Source organism: Nuphar pumila, chromosome 3, assembly GCF_984573655.1.
Source record: "Nuphar pumila chromosome 3, dmNupPumi1.hap1.1, whole genome shotgun sequence".
Classification (NCBI taxonomy): domain Eukaryota; kingdom Viridiplantae; phylum Streptophyta; class Magnoliopsida; order Nymphaeales; family Nymphaeaceae; genus Nuphar; species Nuphar pumila.
The window spans coordinates 61336306-61363148 of NC_143251.1; the positions used below are offsets into that span (position 1 = coordinate 61336306).

At 40.5% G+C, this 26843-nt stretch overlaps 1 protein-coding gene across 1 annotated transcript; it reads left to right on the plus strand.

The window, feature by feature from the left end:
* The first annotated feature begins 13418 nt into the window (after nucleotides 1–13418).
* On the plus strand, nucleotides 13419–25402 carry STOMAGEN (stomagen). Its single transcript, XM_090001659.1, has 4 exons — nucleotides 13419–13522; nucleotides 13941–13999; nucleotides 14122–14297; nucleotides 25326–25402. The coding sequence occupies exons 1-4, from the start codon at nucleotides 13420–13422 to the stop codon at nucleotides 25360–25362; spliced, it is 375 nt and encodes a 124-aa protein (XP_089857785.1). The 5' UTR covers nucleotide 13419; the 3' UTR covers nucleotides 25363–25402.
* Nucleotides 25403–26843: the final 1441 nt, after the last annotated feature.

Consider the following 26843-nt stretch of genomic DNA (forward strand, 5'->3'; position numbering starts at 1 on the left):
ATATGCAAAATGCAAGTTCCTGAAGGTTCTGTTACATATGACTCTAAAGAAGAAAAAAATCTTCATCTTGAGGTAGCCGATTTCTTCATTTGAACTTTTAGGAAAGCATGGCTCATCAAGCTTTTTCTTCAAAGAGTATGATTGCACCATAGTTGTACTTGAACAGGAAGTCTCCATCCTTATTGGGTGAGATATCCTTGCATCAAATACTCGTTAGATTTAAGGCAAAACATATTCAGTCATAATATAACATTATTTCAAGAGAACATATTATCATATTATATAAAATCAAATAAGACAGTGTATCATATTATGTGACATCAAAACCTTGTTTCTCAACACAAGTGTCTTGTAGGAGAATATGTGGGAAAGATCATTTTTTTGGAGTTGTAAATTCAATTTCATGTATTGTAATAGTTAGATCCTAATGAGAATTTATATTTCCTATTTTAGATAGAATGAATGAGCATTGTAATGTCATAAATTGCTTGTTTTCATGTTTTTGATCTTTATTTCTCAAAATCCCACAATGGTAAAACACGAATGGCACGTGCATCATTTCATAAAAGGTAAATAATCCTAAGTTGACTATTTACATCAATGGCCATAGTCAGGATATAAACAAAACTTAGGACTTTTTATCTTTTATAAAATAAATTGGATCCCCATTGGATCCCTTTTTCAAAATTTATCATATTTTCTTTAAATATTTTCCTCTTTTATCAGAGTTTAATTTAAAATTAATTTCATATATATACCAATGTCCATAGTTAGGATATATTGAGAGTTAATTTCATTTTAAATTCTATAAAAGCACCAAAAAAATGTATTTTATTCTTCTTTTGAATTTAAATATAGATCATCATATAATACATTCAATGACCATAGTCAGGGATGTATTATATCTTCAATCTTATTTTTAATTCATTTAAATAATGAAATAGCTTTTCAAAATTCAATTTCAAAATTATTCAAATTCATTCATCTTTTAGGATAGAATTGCATCATACTTTCAAGATTCTTTTTCAGAAATCCAAGTGATTTCCTTCAGATATCTTCTTCACTTCTCAAATCAATTTTTCAACTCTTGTAAATTCAAATATCATTTTCAGATTCTAACTTTAAATTCGAAGTCCAATTTGACTTTGAAATTCATATGTATATCCAAAATTCAAACTTAGTTCAAAATTCAATTTCAAAAGTTCAATTTCACTTTGAAGTTTCTGATTCATCTTCAAATTCAAAACCAAGTTTATCTTCCTATCTTCAAATTCAAAAAAAATAAAAAATAAAAAATCAAAGTTTGAGATTGATTCTGAATCTAAAAGCTTGACCTTTCCTAAATTTTAAATTCAATCTGGGTTTTCAAAACCCAGATCTATATTCAAAAGTCCCATTTAGACTTTCAAAGTCCAAATCCGAAGTTAGATCAACTTGGATCTAGATTCCTAAATACAATCTCCACTTTTGAATCTTAGACTCCAGATCCAAAATTACATCTTGAATTCCAGACCTTGGACCCAATTCCATTTAGGATTCAGAATCCATCTCCACTTTTTGGATTCCAGACTTCAGATCCAAATCCATTTTTGGATCCTGAACCCAGTTCCACTTTGGATCTCGGACTTCAGATCCAAAATCCATCTTAGGATCTAGAGTCCGACTCTATCTTGGATCTCAGATTTCAAATCCTAAACCCATTTTAAGATCCAAAATCCATTTTAGGATTCAGAATCTAATCCCATCTTGGATTCCAGATCTTGGATTCCAGATCTTGGATCCAATTCTATTCAGAATCCAGAATCCAATTCCATTCCCAATTCTAGATTTCGAATCCAATTCCAATTTCTGACCTCATCTGAACTTCCTAAATCCATTTCTATTTTTTACCATTTGGATCACTCAAATCCATCCCGATTTCAAATTTTAAATTCAATTCCATTTTAAATTTTATCTCTTCTCCTAAACCTAAGTTCAAAGTCCACCTTCTGACTTTGAAATTTCTTTTATCTCAGCTTCAAAATCATTCTTTCCAAATTCAAAAGATTTATTTTCCCAACTCTAATTATTTTAAAAACTTAGAACTCCTCTAATCTATCTCAAGTTCTAAGTTAGATTTTATCATTCAGAAACCATTTCTTCACTCCATTATCAAGATTCATCTCAAAAATACTTGGAGATTTCCAAATCATTTTTCAAAAGAAGCATACATCTTTGCATTGCACAAGCATGATTCTTTGTGCATCTAGATTTAGAATAAATTCTTAGATAATATTTAGGCAAAGCAAAAGGCATAAATTTGATCATTGGTTTGATTACCCCTGGTAAAGGCGTCAGGAACGATCGAACCTCGTACCGACGAGCAAATCCCGTCTCTCCATTTTCCCGCAATATATTTAAAAAATGGAGGCGAGTAATTTTCTAAATATTTTCAAATCAAGGTCAAGTGAGACCCCGCAAAAGAGTTCCTCTTCTCACTTCTTTCATTTCTTTTCTCTTCTCTCTTCTTTTTCTGTCTTTTTTTTTACTCCCTTCAAAAAGGAGGAAAATATAGGTTAGAAAAGGAAAAGAGAAGGAAGAGAGAGAAAACACCAAGAGAAGAAAAATTTTGCGATGATCACACTTGTCCCCAACTTGAAACTCCAAGGGATGATGATGTCGATCAACAAACTTCTTCACCCACTTTGAAACCTTTGACAAGTAATCACACACACTATCCAATGACTCTTGCCTGCCGCATGCCATCTTGATTACTGTCAGGCACTTTCCATGCACATAAAGAGCCACTTCCAAGAGAGTGAGGGGCTGCTGACCTGTAGCTAACTTGAAGGGGCTTGCTTTCATTGCACTACTATTGTGCAAGTTATAGTAAAACTGCACAATATCCATAAACGACACTCAGTTCTTTTGAATTGCAGTCACACAATGCCACAAGTATTCCTCTAGAATGCCATTCACCCTTTTTGTCTGCCCATCACTTTGCCGGTGATTGCTTGTATAGAAGTTCAACTTCGTTTCCATCAACTCAAAAAGCAAGTCCAAAGCCGACCAGTGAAGCGCGTGTCACAGTGACTCACTATGTTAAGCGACACTCCCCACTACTTCACAACGTGCACAAAGAAGATACACATTGCTTCTTTGGCTAGGCAACTATGGGGCACGAGGATGAAGGTCTCTTATATAGAAAATCGATCGACCACCACCAAAATACAAGCCATACCATCTACCTTTGGCAAGCCCGTGATAAAGTCTATGGAGGCACTCTGTCATGGACGTTTAGGCTTAGAGAGTGGATCCAACAAGCCATCTATCTTTCTTCACTCCAACTTATCCTATTGAGACACTAAGCAAGTCCTTACGTATTGTGCCACATCTGCCTCTGTCTTTGGTCAATAGTAGTTACACGCTACTAATGCCCATGTCCGATCTTGACCTTGATGTCCAACCCATTCTAGATCATGCATCTTCTGCAACAGTTCCTTAGGCCACCCGATTGAGGCACATATACTCTGTCTCTTTTGGCATACAATACCCCTTCTTGAATCCAAAATTGATGACAAGTGCTTTCATGCACAAGCTGCATCAACAGATTAATCACCGAGTCACTAGTAGTTGCTTCCCTTATATATTATAGCAAATCCTCTACAACACACACAAATATGTTAGGTAAGCCACATGACTTAGTGCATTAGCAACAACATTGACCTTGCATGCCCTGTGCACTATGTCAAAATCAAACTCAACCATATAGCCCTACCACTGAGCCTGCTTCGGTGTAAGCCTTTTCTGCATGGCAAAGTAACTGTTTGCCACCTTATCCGTTCGCACCATAAATGGTCTTTCTAACAAGTAGTGTTGTCACAACCTCAAACAATGCACTATTGTAATCATATCCTTTTAATGGACTGTGTAGTGCCGCTCAATGTCACTTAGCTTACGATTCTCCTAAGCCACTGGGTGTCTTTCTTGCAACAACACCCCACCCAATGCCACATCTAACACATCCATTTCAACTTTAAAGGTTCCTCTAAAATCCGATAACTTAAGTCGTGACTCCTCTATCAATGCTTTTTTAAGGGACTAGAAGGCCTTCTCACACCGATCCAACCACTTCTATGCATGCTCCTTCTTCACCAAGTCTATGATGAAAGCAACAAGCCTTGAATGCTCACAAAACACCTGTAGTAATTTGCCAAACAAAAAAATGATTGCAGGTCAATGACTTTGGCAAGAATAGGCCATGACCTGCACATTATGTGGATCCATCGCCATGCAGCTACCACTCACAAAGTGCCTGGAAACATGCACTTCTCCATCTTCAAGAACAACTGATGCTCCCTTAACTTCCCTAACACCAACGGTCACGTGTGCAACTTTTTCACTTTTTAAGTTTTGCACCAAGTGTGACCAAGACTCCCCAAACCCAAGGGAAGCTAGCAAACTTCTTTCACAATTGAAGGACTCCGAAGAGACAAGCCTGCAAGTCTTTGCCTTGCTATAGAGCCAACACCCAAGCCACACACACTTGCACACAAACTTGTCAAAGGGCTCACAAACCTTTTTATCTCATTGCCAACTTGGAAGTAAACAAGTACAAGATACCTCCACCCTGTCCATGCAAAGACTTATATACATGCTTTACAGCCACTTTAACCCAGAAGGCACCCTTTCACACATAAAGAGATACAGTTGTTCACGCACAAGCACAAGGGAGCGCCCTTCAAGCACAAGCACATGGGAGCGCCCCTTCAAGGGTCTCGCCCTTTTATGGGTCGCACCCTTTCATACACAGGGGTTTAGAAATTCATGCCTCACTTTTGCCAAGTCTGAAGGGTCTCTTCTGTAGATACTGATCCGCACAGTACTTAAGCACGCAGCCCACAACGCCACCAGACTCTTCCTGTATACTCGTAAGTTGGGGTCATACAACATGCCTTTATGGGAGGAGAAGTTTAAAAGAATGGAGTTTTCTCTTATTTTTGAAAATAAGTTATTGCCTAACATTCAAGGTGTTCCCTTGCGACTTACATTGTACAGTTGCGCTTAGAGTCTGTTTTGCTTTTGTTGAGTCTGATGTAAGATACCCGGTTCAGGTGAATCAATACCTCGAAGGGGCAACTCGTATACTTGAACTGTAATCGCCTGCAGGAAAAATTGTGAATGAAGTAAATGCGTTGAGATTTTTTTTGTTCACCCTCGTTGTAATTGCTTCTTGTGATTGCAATTTCTCTCCCTCTATTCTCTCTTGCTCTCTGATTACAAGCTTCTGCAGCGAGCTGACAAGTAGGCTTGCGGCGGTGAGGAGGGACCGTCGCGCCACGCTGGCCCATTAAAGAAAATAGGCCCATGACAAGTGGTACTGGAGCCTGCTCTCGTGCTGAGAAAGGGACTCCAGAGTCAGTGTCGACAGACACATTGACAGGCTGCGATTTGTGAGCAAGACATTCTGGCGCCTTATCAAAACTTGCTCAACACCAAAGGCAAGGCAGTTGCCGAAGCTGAGGAGATGAGTTTACCTCGGGATCAAGAAGAGTTGGCTGCAATTGTTAACAAGCTGGTGGAAGATGTGACTTCACATGAGGAAGCGATTTCACGCATATGTGAATCATTCAGTGGACTGAATGATGTGGTGGCAAGCCTGTAAGAGCAGATAAATTTATTAATAGGGCAAGTCACTTCGTTGACGACTACAGTGGACGACTTGCAGACTGAAGTAGGGAGCTTCAGTTGAAGAACCGTACGTTGCAGTGGACGGTGATCCTAAATGGTAGAAATGGTGAGAGGCCATCAAGGATTGATGTGCCAAGACCTACGAAATTCAATGGTTCTCGTGATAGCAAGGCCATTGAGAACTTCCTGTTCCAAGTAGAAGACTACTTGGATATCTAGAATATGATCATTGAGGATCTGAGGATTAAGACCGCAATAGCTTTACTTGATAGAGATGCTATCGCTTGGTGGAGGCAGAAGCGCAGCGACATGGAGAGGGGTCAATTCATGATAGACACCTTTGACAACTTCAAAATGGAGTTGCGCAACTATTTCATGCCAAGAAACGTACAGAAACAGGCGTACCAGATGGTTTGTGAGCTCAAACACTCTGGTTCATTGCAAGACTATGTCAGAACATTCCAGAAGCTTATGCTGAAGATACCTAACATGCCAAAAGATGACAAGCTCAACTGGTTCATTGTCAGACTTCAGCCATGGGTATAGTCTGAAGTGGAAAGGAGCAACCCCCATATTTTGGAAGATGCATATGTAGCGGCCGAGCTTTTAGTTTGACACTCAGCGCAAGCCTCACTCCATCAACCAAAGTCGGGAATAAGCATGACCACAAAGGCAAGAAGGACGAGCGACGCAATGATAAAAATGAGGCGTAGACACACCATCAATCCGAAAAGAGACCGAACTTCACAAAGCATAACAACATCAACAAGGGTGCGGTTGTGACATGCTGGTTTTGTGGCGATAGACATATCACTAGGCAATGCCCAAAGCGCCTCGTGAAGGACGACTGACAAGCCAATGCTGCACAGAAAGAATGCAACGATACTGAATACAATGACACTGAGACACAACAACCAAGGATGGGGGCCATGCGATCGATTAACGTAGCTAGAAGTTGTGCGGCTAAGAACATGCAGGTCAGTAAGAAACTTATATACTTGGAAGTCATTATGAATGAAAAGTCTACTTCAGCAATGATAGACTCTAGGGTCATACACAACTTTGTCTCGCGGGAAGAGGCAGAGCGGTTGGGCTTGAAGCCTGGGCCAAAGCAGATGATCATCAAAATGGTAAACTCTGAGGCCAAGCCCATCCTTGGTGAAGCAAGAGATATGGCTATTCAAATGAAGAGTTGGGACGGTAAAGCCAACTTCTCTGTGGTGCCTCTGAACTATTTCAAGGTGATTTTGGGTATGGAATTTCTGCGAAGCCAGAATGTTCTGATGCTGTTAAAATTTAACACGTTGACGATCATGGGGTCAGACTTGTCCCACATAGTGCAGTGCCTTACGCAGAAAGGCAAGTCTTCAGTGCTATCGACAATGCAGCTGAAGAAGGGTGTCAAGCATGGAGAGTAGACATTCTTAGTTGCAATGCGTGCAGAAGAAGGAAAGGTAGAAGCAGCAGTGCCGCTGACCCTAACCCCACTATTAGAGGAGTTTCAGAGGGTGATGCCTCCAAAATTGCTGAAACGTCTTTTGCCAAGACGTGAGGTCAACCGCAAGATTGAGTTGACCCCAAGAGCAAATCCTCTCGCAATAGTTACATACCGTATGGGGCCAGCTGAGCTGAAGGAGCTGTGTAGGCAGCTAGATGAGATGTTGGATGCATGCATTGTTCATCCATCAAAAGCCTCATTTGGCACCCCAGTCCTTTTTTAAATGAAACATGATGGGTCCAAACAGTTATGTGTGGATTACCGTGCTTTGAACAAGGTCATGGTAAAGAACAAGTACCCATTGCCCCTAATAATAGACTTGTTCAATCAGTTGGGTAGTGCTCGAGTCTTTTCAAAGTTAGACTTGAGATCGGGTTATTGGCAGGTGAGGATTGCAAATGGCGATGAGCCGAAGACAACTTATGTCACCCACTATAGTGCTTATGAGTTCTTAGTAATGCCATTCGAGTTGATGAATGCTCCAACTACGTTCACGACCCTAATGAATCAGATTTTCTACCCGTACTTAGACAAGTTCATGGTAGTTTACTTGGATGACATCGTGATCTACAACAACAACATGGAAGAACGTGTCGGGCACTTGCGAACAATATTTCAGGTGCTAAAGGAGAATGACCTCTATGTTAAGCGAGAGAAGTGTCTCTTCGGGCAGGAGGAGATTAGTTTCTTTGGCCATGTTGTGGGGCGTGGTGTGTTGTGCATGGATGGGCAAAAGATAAGAGCCATCTAGGAATGGGTTCCACCTTGCAAAGTGACAGAGTTGAGGTCATTTCTTGGTTTGACAAACTACTATCAATGTTTCATCGAAGGCTATTCCCTCATTATTGCGTCCCTCACCGATTTGCTAAAGAGGAATCGGGTATGGCTCTAGACAAGAGCGTGCCAAGATGCTTTCGACGGCTTGAAGAAAGCCTTAGTGAGAGAGCCAGTGATGTGACTGCCTGATCATTTGAGACCTTTCGAAGTCCACACGAATACCACAGACTTTGCCATTTGTAGAGTTATTATGCAAGACGACCATCTGATTGCATATGAGAGTCGTAAGCTAAAGGACGCAGAGAGGCATTACACAATGCATGAACGTGAGATGACAATCATCGTGTATTGCCTCAGGACTTGGCGACACTATCTTTTAGGTGCCGAGTTTGTTATCAAGATGGACAATGTGGCCACAAGCTATTTTCAGACACAAAAGAAGTCGACGCCTAAACAAGCTCGGTGGCAAATGTTTTTGGCTGAGTTCGACTTTGCCCTAGAGTACAAGGTTAGAAAGACCAATGTTGTGGCAGATGCCTTAAGCCGCAAGGCTAAATTGACAACTGCACGTGTGGAGCCTTCTGAAGTGCATTTGGAGGGCGCATTGTTGAGCCGCATCCGTGAAGGTATGCAGTAGGATCCGACATCACAACACCTTATTTTTCTGGCGCAAGTAGGGAAGACTCAATGATTTTGGCTACAGAATGGCCTCCTCGTGACAAAAGGGAGACACATCTTCGTGCCGCGGTGGGGAAGCCTTTGCCGAGAATGCTTAAGGAGTGCCATGATACACTATGAACCGACCATCCTGGTCAGGAGCAGACCTTAGCACTCTTTTAGCACAGTTACTATTGGTCGCAGATGAGGGACGACGTGGAGGGGTATGTGCGAACATGCCTAATCTATCAACAAGATAAGGGGACAAACCAGAAGGCTGCGGGTCTCCTTGAGCCTCTACCAATTCCAGAATGTCCTTGGGATAGCATCTCTATGCACTTTATTGTTATTCTGCCAAAGATAGAGGGCCTCAGTTTCATCCTAGTTGTGGTGGATCATTTTTTAAAGTATGTCACCTTCATCCGAGCTTCGAAGGAGTGCCATACAGAGAAGACCGAAGAGTTGTTTGTAAAGCATGTGGTGAAGCACTAGGGCATACCAAAGCGCATTGTGAGCGATCGTGATACTCGCTTCACGAGCAAGTTTTGGCATGAAGTATTTTGGCTGCTTGGCTCTGATTTGCTGTTTTCAACAAGCTTTCATCCGCAAACAGATGGGCATACAAAACGCATCAACGGGCTACTTGAACAGTACCTTAGGCACTTTGTTAGTGCCAATCAAAAAAATTGGGTGAAGCTCCTTGACATGGCACAATTTTGTTATAATCTGCAGAAGAGTGAGTCTTCAGGCTACAACCCGTTTGAGATAGCCACGGGACAGTAGGCACTAATCCCGCACACTCTTGCCACACAAGAAAAGGGAAGGCCATCTTTCGTCTATCAGTTTGTTCGCAACTGACACGAACAAAATGAGTTGGCGAAGACATTCTTACACAATGTGACAAAGAGAATGAAGAAGTGGGCAGACAAGCATCATCGTCCTGCAGGGTTCCAAGTTGGGGACCAAGTGTTGGTAAAGCTATATCTTGGTCGCACAGGCATCTTCTGCGGGCGGCCCCACGGACTGCTAAGAAAGTATGAAGGACCCTTCACCATCACAAAGAAGGTGGGCAAGCTGGCATACAAGCTAGATTTGCCCCTAGAATTCAAGGTGCACCTGGTGTTCCACGTGTGCAACCTCAAGCAGTTCCATCCAGATAATGGAGACCCAGAACGCAGTGTGCCACATCGCGCTTCTATCATGCAGAGGGTCCCGCCAATACAATGGGCCAAAAAGCACCTTAGTCAGATCCTTTGCCACAAGGTCAACTACTTGGGTGAAGTGAAAAAAATACTTGGTGCAGTAGGAGGAAACAACGGAACCAACGTGGGAGCCTGCATTCCGAATGAACAATCGCTACCCGACTAAAGTTAGGGCTTACCACAAAACAGATGGCGCCGAGGACGACACATGATTTGAAGGGGGGAGCATGTTCCCTTACAACTTATATTGTATAGTTGCGCTTAGAGTCTGTTTTGCTTTTGTTGAGTCTGATGTAAGCTGCTCGGTTCAGGTGAATCAATACCCCGCAGGGGCAGCCCGTATACTTGAACTGTAATCGTCTGCGTGCAAAATTGTGAATGAAGTAAATGCGTTGAGCTTTCTTTTGTTCACCCTCGTTGTGATTGTTTCTTGTGATTGCAATTTCTCTCTCTCTCTTTTCTCTTGCTCTCTTACACTCTGATTACAAGCTTCCACGACTGGCAAACAAGTTAACAAGTAGGCTTGCGGCGGTGAGGAGCGACCGTCGCGCCGTGCTGGCACATTGAAGGAAATAGGCCTGTGACACAAGGCCTTCTCTTCTTTGTGAGAAGACATGGATTGTTTCTCATACACTTCTATTGTCATGAAGATCTAAACTTTGTTTGCAAAAGGGGGTTCCACTTGCCTGGTAGTAACAGTTAGTGCACGTCACTTTGTGATGGGATGTTTCAAGTTCAAAACCCAATGGTACGGTTGTATAAGTGGTGGGGGTCTGCCTAACCTCAGCTTGCCTATAAAAAAAAAACTGTTCGCAATTGAAGTGTGTGGAAAATGGCTGGCGAACTGTGATTGTGAATCAATGGTATTCAGGAAAGCCAAGTTGGAGATGAAGCGATCAGTACCTGTGTGGATACGCGTGCTTGATCTATCCTTGGAGTGGTGGACAATGGGTTTTTTCATGAGTTGTGGCAAACAATAAAACAAAAAGAGGTTTGGAGGGAGGTGACCGCCGATCATCATGTTGAAACCAACAGGTTTAGTGCTCTAAGTAGCGAAGACATGCAAGTTAATTGATGAAGTTGCTGTTCAAGACGAAGGGATTGAAGACACGATTTAGGAGGATGGTCCTAGTTTGGAGCCCGTTATTCAAACTGGCATCAAAGAACCGAGCAATATCCAGGAAAAATGTTTAGTTAGTGGTGATGATAACATAGAGGAGATTTAGTGTCTTGAAACCAATGGCAGCCATGAAAGTTCCCTGTAGTTGCAGGAATCCGGTGAGCTAGTGTTGGCCTGTAAAACAGTCAATTTTGGTAGTAACTGTGGCAAAAGGAAGTTACCGATGACTTTGGCAGGTTCACACGAGTTAGGTGACAAGAATAGGAATCATGAAGGTAAGTTTGTTTTCCAAGCTAGAGTTTTCTCTAATGTAGGACACTATCAAATTAGTAAGGAGGCAAACACGTCAGGCCCACCTTTTGTGGGCAATGGATTTGGATCCTTGGAGATGGTGGTACAACCCAAACAAGGTTCACAATTGGTCACTGGATCTACCTCAAATCTGGATGGGAGCCAAAGCTCTCGTAGTGTCCGGAAACAAAGGTTAACACAATCCAAGTTGAGTCAAATGGTATTAGCGTTAGAAGACAAACTTAATGGAGCTGCAACTACCACTTTTACCTGGGGTGAATCGGGTGAAGAGGGTATCAATGCACCTAGTGATCTAAATGATGTTGGGGGCCTCGGCCATTGAAGGAGAGAATTATATTCTATCCTACACGACGCTAGGACAGGATCCAATCCGAATGCTATTGTGCAGCATGAAGCTCATTAGAGCTTGGTGACTCTCTCCAAATCGTCAATGAAGATCATGGGGTAGAACTTAAGGGGATTAGAAAGATCGTGGGGTTCGATCGGGTTCACTGCACATGGATTGACAAACACCAAACTACTATGCAAGCAATCTAATCAGATTAAATGGTACGGATCGTAACAGGGTCTGAAAAGACAAGCCCCAGGACTGGTTTCCATCCTTTACAATATTTAATTGTCTTCTAATATTTGATATTAGCCTATTCCAAAGATTCATTTGGTCTCATATTACCCTTTGGTAAGTTGGCATATGATCTCACAACCACTCCACCTTAGCTTTGGTCGGTCATATCAGAAGGCTCATATTAACCCTTGGTAAGTTCACAAATGATCTCACCACTCCACCTTATACACATCTTGTGCAAAGTTAAATAAGTCACTTTTGGCAAAGTTGCTAGGGTTGATTTGTAAACTAGTATTTTCATTGAGAAATATGAATTATATGGATAGCCTTCTAACTGCTCTGAAAAACAATACTGGAGAAAAGGTTCAAGAATTTAGAAATGAAGATTCTCTAGGAATGGTGTCTTCCTTCTACTTGACCCTGTCCGTCCCGGCTAAACAATGGTTTCCTAAGAAGGCGATATGGAAGGGGGGCTTCCATTACGAGTACTAAGGCAGGTGAACACCGAAATAAGACTGAAACAGCGTGGGCGTTCATGATGTGTGCTTTGCGGTAAAGAGGAGGAATCACTTCCTCACATATCTGGGATTGCACATATTTGATATCGTTGTTGAACCAGGCCTGAGGTGATTTAAACCTGTGTTGGGATGACTATTTTTCCTAGAGATATTGCAGTCGCATCACACTTCAATGGGCGGGGCAAGAAATGAAAATTTATTTGGAGGGTTTGGGCTTTTTTTTTGCTTGGAAGCTCATCTGGTCCGAACGGTATCATCCTTGGTTTCGTGATGCCTATACTGATTTCACAGACCTTTATGATTGACTGAGATGGGAGGTCTTGTCCAGAGCTCGACAAAAATGGCCAGGGACTCCCGTAGACTGGATTGGGAGGAAACGCATTATGGTCTAGAGCGACGGGTGGTTTTCTCTTCACTTTGCTGTATATTCTGTTCTGTTTGTACCCTGTTCCACGCGCGAGCAGGTTGTATGTTCCCCCGCGAACACGGGACGCGGGTCCGAATGAGTGCCACGTTTGGCACTCATTCGGGAGTTATGTACGGAGGAATATCTTGGGATCCGCAATATTCCTTCGTACACACCCAAACTGACAAATAAGTGTCAACGTGGCACTCATTCGAACCCCGAACACGCGGCCCCGTGTTCCACGGAGAACATACACCACCCTCTCGTTCCACGCTGTTACGTTCACGCTGTTAACAAGGGGTATGATGTACGTAGCTGTTTCTGTTTCCGGGCGTGATACCTCATCACGCACCAATGCACTTGATGTAATGTCACTGCTTTATGAATGACTGTTTACTTCTTTCAAAAAAAAAATGTCTCATAATATTTGTTCTGGTCTAACTCCAGTTGGCCAATTAAAAAAAAAGTGTATTCAATTTGCTCTCGAGTTTATCTCTTGGACTAGCAAAAAAACAAAACAACACAAATTTGACAGTGCACTCAGTCCTTTCCTCTAAATTAAAGCGCCAAAAGTAGTGTCATATAGCTGGAGAAAAAGTCCTTAAAATTTTCACCCAACATAATCTACACTCTCCTTTCTTATTCACTGCCATAACCTTTGTCTTCTCCTTTCTCTCCATTCCATCTCCCAAAAATGGCCCCAAAACTCATCAACACCGCCTTCTTTCTCAACTTCTGGTTCTTCCTCTCTCTCTTCTTTGTTGTTTCCTTCTTAGATTCTGCCTTCTCTATTTCAGGTGCATCTCTCTCTTTCTCTCTCTCTAGATAGATCACAAGTACGAATGAGTCTGTGCTGGCCCCTTTGTCCTAGGTTCGACTCCCACCAAGCGTGCGGGTGCCTTTCACTGGTGGGCTCCGTAAGGGTTTGGGTATCTGTGACCCCAACAGGAAATTACCTGGGGCCTGAGTAATTTACACAATACTCGGCTCGTACACAGAAAATCGTTAACGAGTGCAGCAATTTTCTGTGAAAACACGAGCAGAGAAAATTGCTACGCAGGGAGAGATTTTCTTAGCAATTTTCTCTGTAAAACAGAAAACACAGAAAATCGCTACAACCACAGTGATTTTCTACGTTTTGTGTGGCTCGAGTACTTTGTAAAGTACTTGGGCTCGATCACTGGATCTGCTATAAATAACATAAAATAAATGCAGGTAGTGCAGATGAAGAAAGCCAACTCCCACTAAATCATCCTACTGAAGGGAATATACAGGTTGATTTCTCACCGTGCAATGTTCATTTTGTTTATTAATATCGGATATTGATATTTTTAGATGCATTATGTTTTTCTAATCTTTATATTAGTATTCATATAATGTTGGACATTTCTTTCAGGAAATTAATGGTGGAGATAGAAGTGCATCAAGGCGATTACTTATCGGTTCTACGGCTCCCATATGCACATATAATGAATGCAGAGTCTGTAAAACCAAATGCAGAGCAGAGCAAGTACCAGTGAATGCCAATGATCCCATCAACAGTGCCTACCGTTACAGATGTGTCTGTCAAAGGTAAAAAGAAAGTGAAAAAGAATAAAACAGAACCACAAATTTCTATCAACGTTTAATGCAAAACAAACAAATAATATTTGTTTCATGCTGCATTTTTACCAAGGACTTCTTGTCCATTTTCACCACCTTAAAAATTGCAAAAAAAAAATTGATGGTATTGGAAATAATGCATGGGAACTCATGGGGGGTAGTAAGAAAGAACAACCATCAGAAGTTTAGCATGTAATCCATTTTTCTTAGTGGTAACTAGCAGTGAAAGTCTTAACTTCTTTTATGTGTGGCTGAATTATGTTAGTGGTCTTATTTTTACAGTGGCGAACAAAGGGTGTTTTATGTTAGGAAAGTTTTAAAATTGATGATTTCTTTCCACCAAAAGTGTTTTAAAAAGTTTAGTCCCATATGTAAGAGAAATCAGTTTTTCTAGTGGTTTAAATACAAACTTTGTTCTCTATTCTTTACTTTGGTAAGCCTTGTGTCCATGGGTGGCTTGCGGACGTTGCTGCGCATCGTGCAGCAACGGACGCCGTTCGCGCGCGCTTGAGGTGCACTTTGCACTTTGCATATGCGGCGCAAATATCCGTTTTGATTTTTCGGTTTTGAGATATCTGGCCGTTTGAAAAGTTTTAATATAATTTATATTGAGTTTAAGGCGCTTTATGACTGTTGGACGGTTTTGAAGGCCTTTGATTAACAGTCAAAGGTGGGTGACCGTCCTATTTTCAAACCGTCAGATTTATGGCCATTAATCTCATTTATCGCAAAACGTTTTGGCCTCTCTAAAAGTCTATAAATTCTTCTATTTTCGTCTTTTGAAAAGTATCAGAATCTCTGACTCTCCAGTTTTCTCCTTTCTTTCTTCTCGGTTTGGCTTGCAGAGTTCATGTGTGGGAGAGGTCATCTGTTCTTGCGAAGCAGTGACTCTCTTGAGGTTCAAGCCTAGTTGTATCCTGGGAACTCAGTCGTAACAAAACCCTTTTTCGCATCTTCAGAATTTTCGGAGTGGGGCGATTGAAGTTCTAAAGATAGCGATCTTAAGAACGTGCCTCTTGGCTTGAAATCTCTTTTCAGAAATCCAATTTTCACGAGGTTGGTATAACAATTTTAGAACTTTAATTATGGCCTCTGGTTCGACATCCAACTCCATCAATCTGCTTAGCCGTGACCTTGAAAAACTCGATCGATTTGATGGTTCAAATTTCAAGCGGTGGCAATCAAAGGTATCTTTCTTGCTGTCCGAGCTGCATATCGACTATGTCCTCAAAAAGCCTTGTCCCACTGTCGTTGCTGGAGAAGTTGAGACAGAAGAACAGAAGAAAGAGCGAGAGAAGTGGCATACTGACAACTACAGATGCAAAGGGCATATCCTGAACACTTTAGCCGATTCACTTTTTGACCTGTATTCACCATTGGAGTCGGCTGGAGAATTGTGGAATGCTCTCGAGATCAAGTACAATGCAGAAGATGCTGGTAACAAAAGGTTTATCGTAGATCAGTATGTTAATTTTTCTATTGTTGATGATAAGCCTATACTTGCTCAAATTCATGAGATGCAAATACTGGCCTATAAGATCAAAGGAGAAGGTATGTATCTTGATGATGACTTCCAAGTTGCTGTCATCATTGGGAAACTGCCGGATTCCTGGAAAGAATATAGGAATCACCTAAAACATAAAAATGAGAAAATCACTTTAGATGGCCTTCTTAAGGACATCCGAATTGAGGAAGAGACTCGTCTTCGTGACAAAAAGAATTCGAGTCCTAAAGAAGGTTATCCTAAAGTGAACTTTGTTAGTAACAAGGGTGGCAAAATCATGAAAACCCAGAAAATCAAAAAGAATTTTGTGAAAGGGAAAAAACCAACTGATAAAAAGAAAATTAGTTGTTATGTTTGTGGCAAGTTTGGCCATTTTGCTAGAGAATGCAGAGAACGGAAGAGGACTGGTCCTAAGCCAAATGAGTCAGAGGAGAGGCTTGTTGCTGTAATCTCTGAAACCTTTATGGTTGCTGCAAATAAGGATTGGTATCTGGATACTGCAAGCACTGTTCATGTGGCAAACGACAGGAACTTGTTCAAGTCGTATGAAGTAGTGGGGGAGGGATGCAATCTCTTTATGGGAAACTCTTCCTTAACTAAAGTGCTGGGAAAAGGGAGTGTGGAAATTAAGTTCACCTCCGGGAAAGTCCTAACACTTGAGAATGTCCACTATGCTCCAGAAGTTCGAAAAAATTTAATCTCTGCAGATCTCCTGTCACGAAATGGTTTTAAGATTGTTATTGAGTCTGGGATTGTAACTGTGACCAAAGGAAAAATCTTTGTAGGAAAAGGGTTTGCCACTGGTGGTATGTTCAAGATGAGCATAAATGAAGCTACTACTTCTGTTTATATGGTTGACTCCTATTTTCTTTGGCATTCACGATTAGGACATATAAATTCTCGTTGCATTCATAATATGAATAACTTTGGTCTTCTTCCGTGTCATGTGAGAATAGAACATAAACATAAGTGTGAGACATGCATTCAAACTAAGCTAACTAGACTCCCGTTTCCTAGTGTAGAAAAGAATTATAAATTGCTTGAATTAGTGCATTCTGATGTGTGTACGATGGATAATGTTTTGAGTCGTGGTGACAATAGGTACTTTATTACCTTTATAGATGATTACTCAAAATTTTGTTATGTTTATTTGTTAAAACATAAATCTGAATCATTTTCCAAATTTCTTCTTTATCTAGCTGAAGTACAAAATAGGTTTAAAACAAAGATTGTACATTTAAGAACAGATATAGGAGGTGCATACTTAGGTGGAGAATTTGATAAATTCTGTGAAGATAATGGTATTATCCATCAAACGTTAGCTCCTAGAACTCCTGAACAGAATGGAGTAGCAGAAAGGAAAAACAGAACACTTGTAGAAATGATGAATGCTATACTGCTTAATACGGGTTTGCATTCCAACTTATGAGGAGAGGCTATACTTTCTGCTTGTTATATTCTTAATCGAGTTCCTTATTCCAAATCTGATAAATCACCTTATGAATTGTGTTTTGGTAAGAAACCTAATCTGAGTTATTTTCGTGTTAGGGGTTGTTTAGCATATGTTAAAATTCCAGAAAATAAAAGGAAGAAGGTTGGACCTAAAGCATTTAAATGTGCATTTGTTGGGTATGCTGAATATAGTAAAGCATATAGATTTCTGGACATTGTTAATGATGTTATTGTAGAATCTAGAGATGCATCTTTCATAGAACATAAAAATGCATTTGATTCTCTTCTTGATGTCAGTCGGATTATAGTAGATGAACTTCTTGTAAATGACATGATTGAATATTCTAATGAATGTGTTGATGAACCAGAAACTGAAGTTAGACTCAGTAAACGCATTAGAAAACCAACTAATTTTGGTTCTGACTTTTATACATATCTAATTGAGAATGATCCTGTGTCTTTTCAAGAGGCTATGTCTTCTCAAGATGCTGCCTTTTGGAGAGAAGCTATTAATGATGAAATAGAATCAATTATGTCTAATAATGTTTGGAAATTAGTGGATTTACCTGTTGGTTGCAAAACTATTGGCTGCAAATGGATTTTCAAAAAGAAATTAAAAGCTGATGGTACAATCGATAAATTTAAAACACGTTTGGTTACAAAAGACTTTAAACAAAAAGAAGGTATTGATTATTTTGATACTTTTGCTCCTGTAACCAGAATATCTACTATTAGAATTCTGATTGCCATGGCTGCCATATATAAGCTTCAAATCCATCAAATGGACGTGAAAACAAACTTTTTGAATGGAGAATTAGATGAAGAAATATATATGGAGCAACCTGAAGGTTTTGTAGTGCTAGGGCAAGAGCGCAAAGTTTGCAAACTTGAGAAATCCTTATATGGATTAAAGCAAGCCCCTAAGCAATGGCATGAAAAATTTGATGCATAATGGTTTTAAAATTCATGATGCGGACAAATGTGTCTACAGTAAAGTAGATAGTATCTCAATTATTATTATTTGTTTATATGTTGATGATATGCTTATTTTGAGTAACAATAGTGAATGCATAAATCAAACAAAAAGATTTTTATCTTCCTTGTTTTGTATGAAAGACTTGGGGGTTGCAGATGTTATTTTAGGAATCAAAATTATAAGAAATCAACATGGCATTGTATTATGTCAATCACATTATATTGAGAAAATTCTTATAAAGTATGGATATCTTAATAGTTCACCAACATGCACCCCATATGATCCACATATGAAATTGACTCCTAATGATGGTGCTAGTGTTCAACAATTAAAATATGCTAGTGTTGTAGGTAGCCTTATGTATGCAATGAACTACACAAGGCCTGACATTGCCTATGCAATGAGTAAAATGTGTAGATACACTAATAATCCTGGTCATCAACACTAGAATGCAGTGAATGGCTTAAGAATATGTTAGTGGATATTCCACTAGGTGAGAAGCTTATACCTGCTATTTCAATGTTTTGTGATAGCCAATCAGTTATATGTAAAGTAGGTAATATGAAATACAATGGGAAGTCTAGACATATTAGTCTAAGACACAGTTTTATAAGACAAATGATTGATGACAATATTATTTCATTGAAATATGTGAAGTCATGTCAAAATTTGGCAGACCCATTTACGAAAGGCTTTTCGAGAGATGTCATCAATAAAACATCGAGGGGAATGTGAATTAAGCCAATTAAGTCATCACCTAAGGATACCCAACCTAGAGCGCTGGAGATCCCACATGCATAGGTTCAATGGGAAACGAATTGGTGAATGACAGATATTGAGCATATTTATGTAAGCCCATTACTGATGTGTGCTCATGAGCTGTAACTAATATGAGGGTTGAGTTAATAGCTCTTAATGAGTTTGTATGCCTTAAGGCTAAGGTGTGTGTTACAGTACACCTAGACAAACTCACCTATATGAGTGTAGAAAATTGAGCCGTTTCTTATGAGAATTGGCAATTCTCTAGAGCACTCATGAAACCCGAAAAGCACAAGGCTCTAAATGTGCCAACATTAAATCCACACAATTGAACTTTTGGAAACCTATGTATGATTGAAAACTCCGTTAACAATATAAGGAGCTAAGTTCAAGGTAAGTCCACTTAGCACCTTGGTTAATTTAGGTTTTCTTTCAAATAGTGGGGGTTCAAGTCATGCAGACACTCTCACTGATGCATAAGTTTCTATGCAAGCCAAATATATTTTAAAACTAGTGGGAGATTGTTAGGAAAGTTTTAAAATTGATGATTTCTTTCTACCAAAAGTGTTTTAAAAAGTTTAGTCCCATATCTAAGAGAAATCAGTTTTTCTAGTGGTTTAAATACAAACTTTGTTCTCTATTCTTTACTTTGGTAAGCCTTGTGTCCATGGGTGGCTTGCGGACGTTGCTGCGCATCGTGCAGCAACAGACGCGTCGTTCGCGCGCACGCGCGCGCGCGTGCGTGCGTGCGCAAGGGCGCAAGAGGCGCAATGTGGCGTTTTGATGGCGCACTTTGCACTTCGCACGCTCGCAGCGGTGCGAGGTGCATATGAGGCGCAAATATCCGTTTTGATTTTTCGGTTTTGAGATATCTGGCCGTTTGAAAAGTTTTAATATCATTTATATTGAGTTTAAGGCGCTTTGTGACTGTTGGACGGTTTTGGAGGCCTTTGATTAACAGTCAAAGGTGGGTGACCTTTCAGGTACCTTTTTGTCCTATTTTCAAACTGTCAGATTTATGGCCATTAATCTCATTTATCGCAAAACGTTTTGGCCTCTCTAAAAGTCTATAAATTCTTCTATTTTCGTCTTTTGAAAAGTATCAGAATCTCTGACTCTCCAGTTTTCTCCTTTCTTTCTTCTCGGTTTGGCTTCCAGAGTTCATGTGTGGGAGAGGTCATTTGTTCTTGCGAAGCAGTGACTCTCTTGAGGTTCAAGCCTAGTTGTATCCTGGGAACTCAGTCGTAACAAAACCCTTTTTCGCATCTTCAGAATTTTCGGAGTGGGGCGATTGAAGTTCTAAAGATAGCGATCTTAAGAACGTGCCTCTTGGCTTGAAATCTCTTTTTAGAAATCCAATTTTCACGAGGTTGGTATAACATTTTATTTATTCACCTTGGAAAAATGGATGGTACTGTTTGAATTACTATGTTCCAGCAGAAGTAAATAGAAAAATTATACTATATTTTGATCTTGTGACTGTTTGGTGTCTATTAAAATTAAAATATGTACAAACTGAATTTCCAATTTATTAGTTGGCCATTGAACTACTGAGCCAAAACATTCAAGTTTGTTTAAATTTAGGGCGTGAACGCACGCCGCCCGGACATTCTGTCCAGAACGTGCCAGTGTGCGTCCCACACTCACTGTTTAAACTATAACAGCAGGGTGGGACCGCTTTGTTCCACTGATTCAAACATTGCGCAAGCTCAGCGCGGGGCTGCTTTGTCCCTCCGCAGAACTTGTACTGTGAGTCAAATGCGCCCTTAGTTGTTGTAAACCCGGTGAGACTAATGGGTTTTCTGGTGCCAACATGCCTTTCTGTTCATCCATGCTTTGACTTAAGCCCATGTTGAAAGCGGGTTGAAACCAATGTTGTCAGTATCAGAATGGGACTTGTATCATTTGGCCAACGATTCAGGTGACCAATACCGATTCTCAAGTGAATAGTTCTGAATAGGCCAAAACATAATTAAAAAGCATTAGAATGTGACACATGTTAAAGCCATTTAAAAAATATTAAAAAACTATTTTAAGATGTTTTTTACATTTATTAAAAATAGCCGACATAAGTATCGGCCGATTCAAGCTGCTAAGCACCGAAACTGACAACACTGATTGAAACTAGGGGTGGCAATTTCTGACATGACCCGCCAACCCGCCTCTTAGGCGGGTTCGGGTTGGGCTTAAGCCAACCCGTTTAATAAACGGGTCGACCCACGTAACCCGTTTATTAAACAGGTTGGGTTCGGGTTGGGGGTATGCCAACCCGCCAACCCGGCTGACCCGTTTAATAAACGGGTTAGGCGGGTGGGTCAACCCGCCAACCCGTCTGCCAACCCGTCAACCCGCCAACCCAACCCGCCAACCCGACCCGTCAACCCGCGAACCTGAGAACCCGTTTACCCGACCCAACCCATTTATTAAATGGGTTGGCGGGTCGTGTCGGGTTACCCGTTTATTAAACGGGTCGGGTTCGTGTTTGCCACAACCGACCCGTTTAATAAACGGGTCGGGTTCGGGTTGAGGTATACTGACCCGCCAACCCATCGGGTCGACCCGCCAACCCGACACGATTGCCACCCCTAATTGAAACACAACTCTTTTTTGACTGCTGAGAAAAAACCTGAAATTTTCTCTTTTGGCAGTACAATTGATTTACCCATGCCCATAGGCGGAGCTCGCGGGGGGGGGGGGTGCGGGGCAGGAATGGGCTTCCAGGCCCAGTTAAAAAAAATAATAATTAAAAAACCAGCCCTAGCCCAGCCCTAATGAGGAGAGAAAAAATGTCACCGGTAAAAGCAACATTACTGGGGCTATGACTTATGCAAAATAAGAAAAGTGAAAATAATAAAAGATTATAGTGAAAAAATTAAAGAATATACACATTAAGAATATAAACATGAATAACAATAAAATCTATAACAATATTGTCCACAAATAGATATATATATTCAGAGGATGACCTAGTTATCCAGTTGCAGGAACTCTTAGAATCACAAAAAGAAATACCCTTGTGGTGGCACTGCAGTTGCAGAAATACCTAGTTATTCAATTGTTCTGACAATGCAGAAAGACATTGATGAGAAGAAGAAGGAGATCGAGTATGAAAGAGATCTTAAGGACCAAGTTGTGTTAAATGTTGAAGCTAATGAAAACATAAATTATCTACAAAGAAAAAACAAATTATCAAACTGGAGATAGCAAGTCAGACTTGCTTAACAATCATTCTGTGCAAAATTTGTTTCAATCAAACAACAATAATTTTGAACTATTATAAGAATTTGGTACAATCAAGCAAAGATAATTCTGACTACAAAAGGATCTACACTTGTGATGGCACAATCATATGAGGTGTCAATGTTTGTGATTTCTCTCATGTTAATTAAGTATTCCCTATGAAATCTAGATAGTTTGTTGCAAATCTAGATACAATACCCACTATGCTTGTCTATTTTAGAGTACATTTTCTGTGTGCGTATGTGTGTGCAATGATCTTGTAAGGGTTTATCTCTTTATGCTTTGCAATCATGCTAGAATAGTTTACAATTTTGCAGAAGCCATCATGTTGCAAAATCTCTGGCAATCTTTTCAGCTTTTATTCTTCTGCAAGATGGTCCTTAGGTTGAAAAAAGTTTAATTATACAGAAATGATCCTCTATGAAAAACTGAGGGAAAGAAAAAGGAAATGAGAAAAGCAAGAATTCCCAGCTACTATGAAACATTAATAACAAATAAAATTCAGCAACCATGAAACATAAATCAATAACCAAGAGTTTTCTCTCCTCATGTCACATGGGTGTGACACTTTTGTATTTTGATTTATTTTGTCATAAATAAAATTTATGCATTATTATGAACTTCAAATTATCGCACCAGTGTTATATATTGCCATTAGATAATGTTTAAGAACTTTTCGTTGAGGTTGAGAAAGACTGCAGCAGATAGTTTGATTTGTCTATATGAAATAGATTTTTATTAATAATTGTAGCCATTTTTTATTTTATCTCAAAAAAAAAAAATCGGAGGCGCTGCCCCCAAACCCCTGACTATCACAACAAAATTTTTTTTTGCTACAACCCTGTTCCCCCCCCCCTCACATCAATATTAGCTACGCCCCTGCCTATGCCTTGTTAGTGCACCATGGTTTTAGGGACGTGCAACATGGTTTTGAACTCGTGATGTCCTTTCAATGATGTAACAAGTTGTTCTTAGCGATGAGTGGAGTATTGGTGGGCCGAAATTAATATAGGGCTATTAGTTCAGTAGTAAAATGCGCCCCTGATAATTGTATCGTTGTGCCTGAGCTGAGTAACTAGTCTTAGTTAAAAGCAAACAAGGGATTTTTTCTCAAAGTTATTGAATTTATCAGATGTTTGGTAGGGTTGAGGACTATGATTTATATCTATAATGAACAAGAATAATCTATCCTTGGTGCTACCAAAAAAATTAATTGATAAGGACAACCTTTGCCCTTGATACAATCAAACCACCTGGGATATCAATAATTGACAACTACTGTCTCCAAGGCAAAAAGGTCATCAAACTCTCACCAAATGACAAGTCTTTGGTGCAGATGTGCATATGGTGTCAATGAGTTGAAACTGATAGGTGCCAGTTGTTTGGACTCAATCTGACTGTCACTACAAAAAAATTGTGGATTAGCGACGGCTTATATCCATCGTTAATCTGTCGTTAAGTCGTCGCTAAATTGTTTAGCGACGGATTAGCGATGGATAGAGGCTATCGCGAATTTTTGTATGCTAATTAGCGGAAAAACTTATATGTCGTTAATTTCATCGCTAATTTGCGACAGATTAGCGACTGACATTATCCGTCGCTAAATTTTTTTTAAAAAAAAAAAAAAAAGATCCCTGCCGGGCGGTATTCCGGCAGCAATAAGCCGGACTTATACCGCACCCGACAGACATTGCATAGAATGATCGCTCTGCCTCGTCGCCGGACTTGTATCGTCCTCCGTGAATTGGTGCTCTTCGGCATCGCCGTCCTCCGTCAACCGGCGTCGTCGTCCTCCGTGAACCGGCGTCGTCGTCCTCCGTGAACCGATGCTCTTCGGCGCTGTCCTCCATGAACCGGCGCCGTCATCTTCCATGAACTAGCGTCGCCGTCATCTTCCATGAACTAGCGTCGCCGTCATCTTCCGTGAACCAGCGTCGTCGTCCTCCGTGAACCGGCGCCGACGTCCTTCAGCGATCACCGACCGTCCTCCGGCGTCGCCGTCTTCCGTGAACTGGTGCTCTCCGGCGTTGCCGTCCTCCATGAACCGGCACCGTCATCTTTCGTGAACCGGCGTCGCTGTCATCCTTCGTGAACCAGCGTCGTCGTCCTTCGTGAACCGGCATCGTCGTCCTCCGTGAACCGGCGCCGATGTCCTCCAGCGATCGTCGACCGTCCTCCGGCGTCGCCGTCCTCCACTCTCCAACGCGCTCTCCGACGTCGTCGTCTTCCGAAGAAGTCGGTTTAAATCGAGCGCGATCGATTTAAATTTCGAACGGGGAGAGAGGGAAAATTTCGCGCTCGGTTTAAATCGAAAATTAGCGAGGGATTTAGCGAGGGAATTTTTCCGTCGCTAATTAGCGACGGATTAGCGACAGAAAAATTCCCTCGCTAAATCCCTCACTAAAATGTTTTTTCTTGTATTGAGAATTAGCGACGAAACAATTGTTGTCGTTAATCCGTCGCTAATTAGCGACAGATTAGCTAGAGAAAACTTTCATCGCTAATCCGTCACTACTTAGCGACGGATTCATGAAGAAAGTTTTCTCTAGCTAATTCGTTGCTAATTTGCGACGGAAAAAATCCGTCGCAAATTTCCGTCGCTAATTAACATTTTTCTTGTAGTGTGTGTAGACGTGTTCCAGATAGACACTTTGTTAGCGATCAACCATTGGGTCATGTTTTGGACAAAAAAAAACTTTTTCTTCAAAAAATTGGCGCATTTATGGCTGTTGATTTTTGAATCACCAAAAAAAACTTGTACACACTCGGTGATTCAAAAATTGATCTCCACCAAACAGACCATGTAAGCATATTTATAAGGTTAGATTTACCACAAGAGACTTAGCCCTCACCAAAACGATTGTGTTGTTTGAGCTGAAGAACATGAATTTTTTTATTGGACTTTTATGAAGCTCAAGATATCCACCATTTTAAATAATTTTATATTGTTTATAAAAATCTAAATAGTGGACATAAGTGTTGGGTTTTTTTTTCCTCAAAACTATCAAGATGTCAATCCTGCGGGCATGATACTGAAGCTGTTAATATTGACGCTGTCCACGCACAGTGCAGGGGGTGTCTCTGACGTTAGTCTCACTGGATAAAGAAAGTGATGATCAGATCTACAACTTTTGCTCATGATATGTAACTAGCCATCCATCTGCTTGGGATAATGTCTTCTCCACAATTAACTGATTCATGACTTGGGTCACGGATGGTAAGTGAGAACGATGCAAGATCTGCTCTATGAGCAATGAGAAACTCAATTACTCTGCTAGTCTTCCCGTGCAAGCCCCAAACAAGTTTGATATGAAGTGCAAGACACATTTTGTACACTTCTCACATTTCTTGTGCCTTCCATCAGTGCAAGAGCATCCCATATTCTCTGCATATCAAAATAGAATTTTTCAATTGACTTACTTTCTTGGCATATACTTTTTCAACTCTTGAGTAAATTGATAATGTCTTGCAAAGTTTTCTTGCTTATAGACTTGCGTGAAATATTTTCAAGCTTCTTTTGCTTCATTAAATTTTGAAATATTCATAGCAATTCTTGGTTCTAGGGACCCAAGAGTCCAATCTCCTTCAACTAGTAAATTGAAGGAGAACAACTAGCTGAAGGAGATTGGACTCTACTTTTGAATGTAGAGCTCGATCTATTCAAAACGAGATCTCGAATGAGTAATTCTCTACTCAAAATTTGTAGAGATGCAAAAGTACATTGAAAGGGAAAGAGAAGAAAGGAGAAGAAGAAGAAAGAAGAAAGAGAAAGAGGAAGAAATTCAAAGATATCTCAAAGTTGGCACCAAGTGTGGTATTTAAAGGCCACACTTGGATCTAATACAATTAGATATATGATCCATAATGCTCATTAATCCTGCACAACCTATTACACCCTTGAAATTGCAAAAATAAAACTAAAAATATAAAAACGAGCTGAAATTAGAAATGCATCTAAGTGATAAAGTGGAAAACCTCACTGAGCTTAAAGCCGACTAGACGAAGCTCAGTGTGGATTAATTTAGGCCATGTAGGTGGGGTTGTATCAATCCACCATACTCCGATGAACCTGGGCCCCAAGGTATGAAATCCAAATACTCTTCTTCCATCCTATCCCTATGCACATCCATGGTAGCTTCCATACTTTGAACCCTTTCCATTCTTTTATGTAGATAATTCTCCATTTGTTCATTTCATTTATTTGCTTGGTCCACACTTCATTGCAGTTGTCTTTGCCCATCAAGCCTCTATTAGAATTCAATACTCTCACCAAATTTTGGCCCATAGCAAGCTGAATTTTAATCACTTCCATTGACCCATAGCTAAGTAACCCACATTCTGTCCAACCGGTTCACGTTATTCAACTTTAGCCAACCATTCACTCATTGAACTGTATTATGCCAGGTGTTCACATGTTCTCCAACGTTTGGGCCAGGTTTAGAATATTGGGGCCAACAGAAACTGATCCGTGTGATCTTAACCATGATCATAATCATAGAATCATTGGTGCTTCTATTGATATTTGGTCTCAAGTAACTCTTTTCCCAATTTTGGTGGGTGCATGTGTGCATAACTAGGCTGTCGT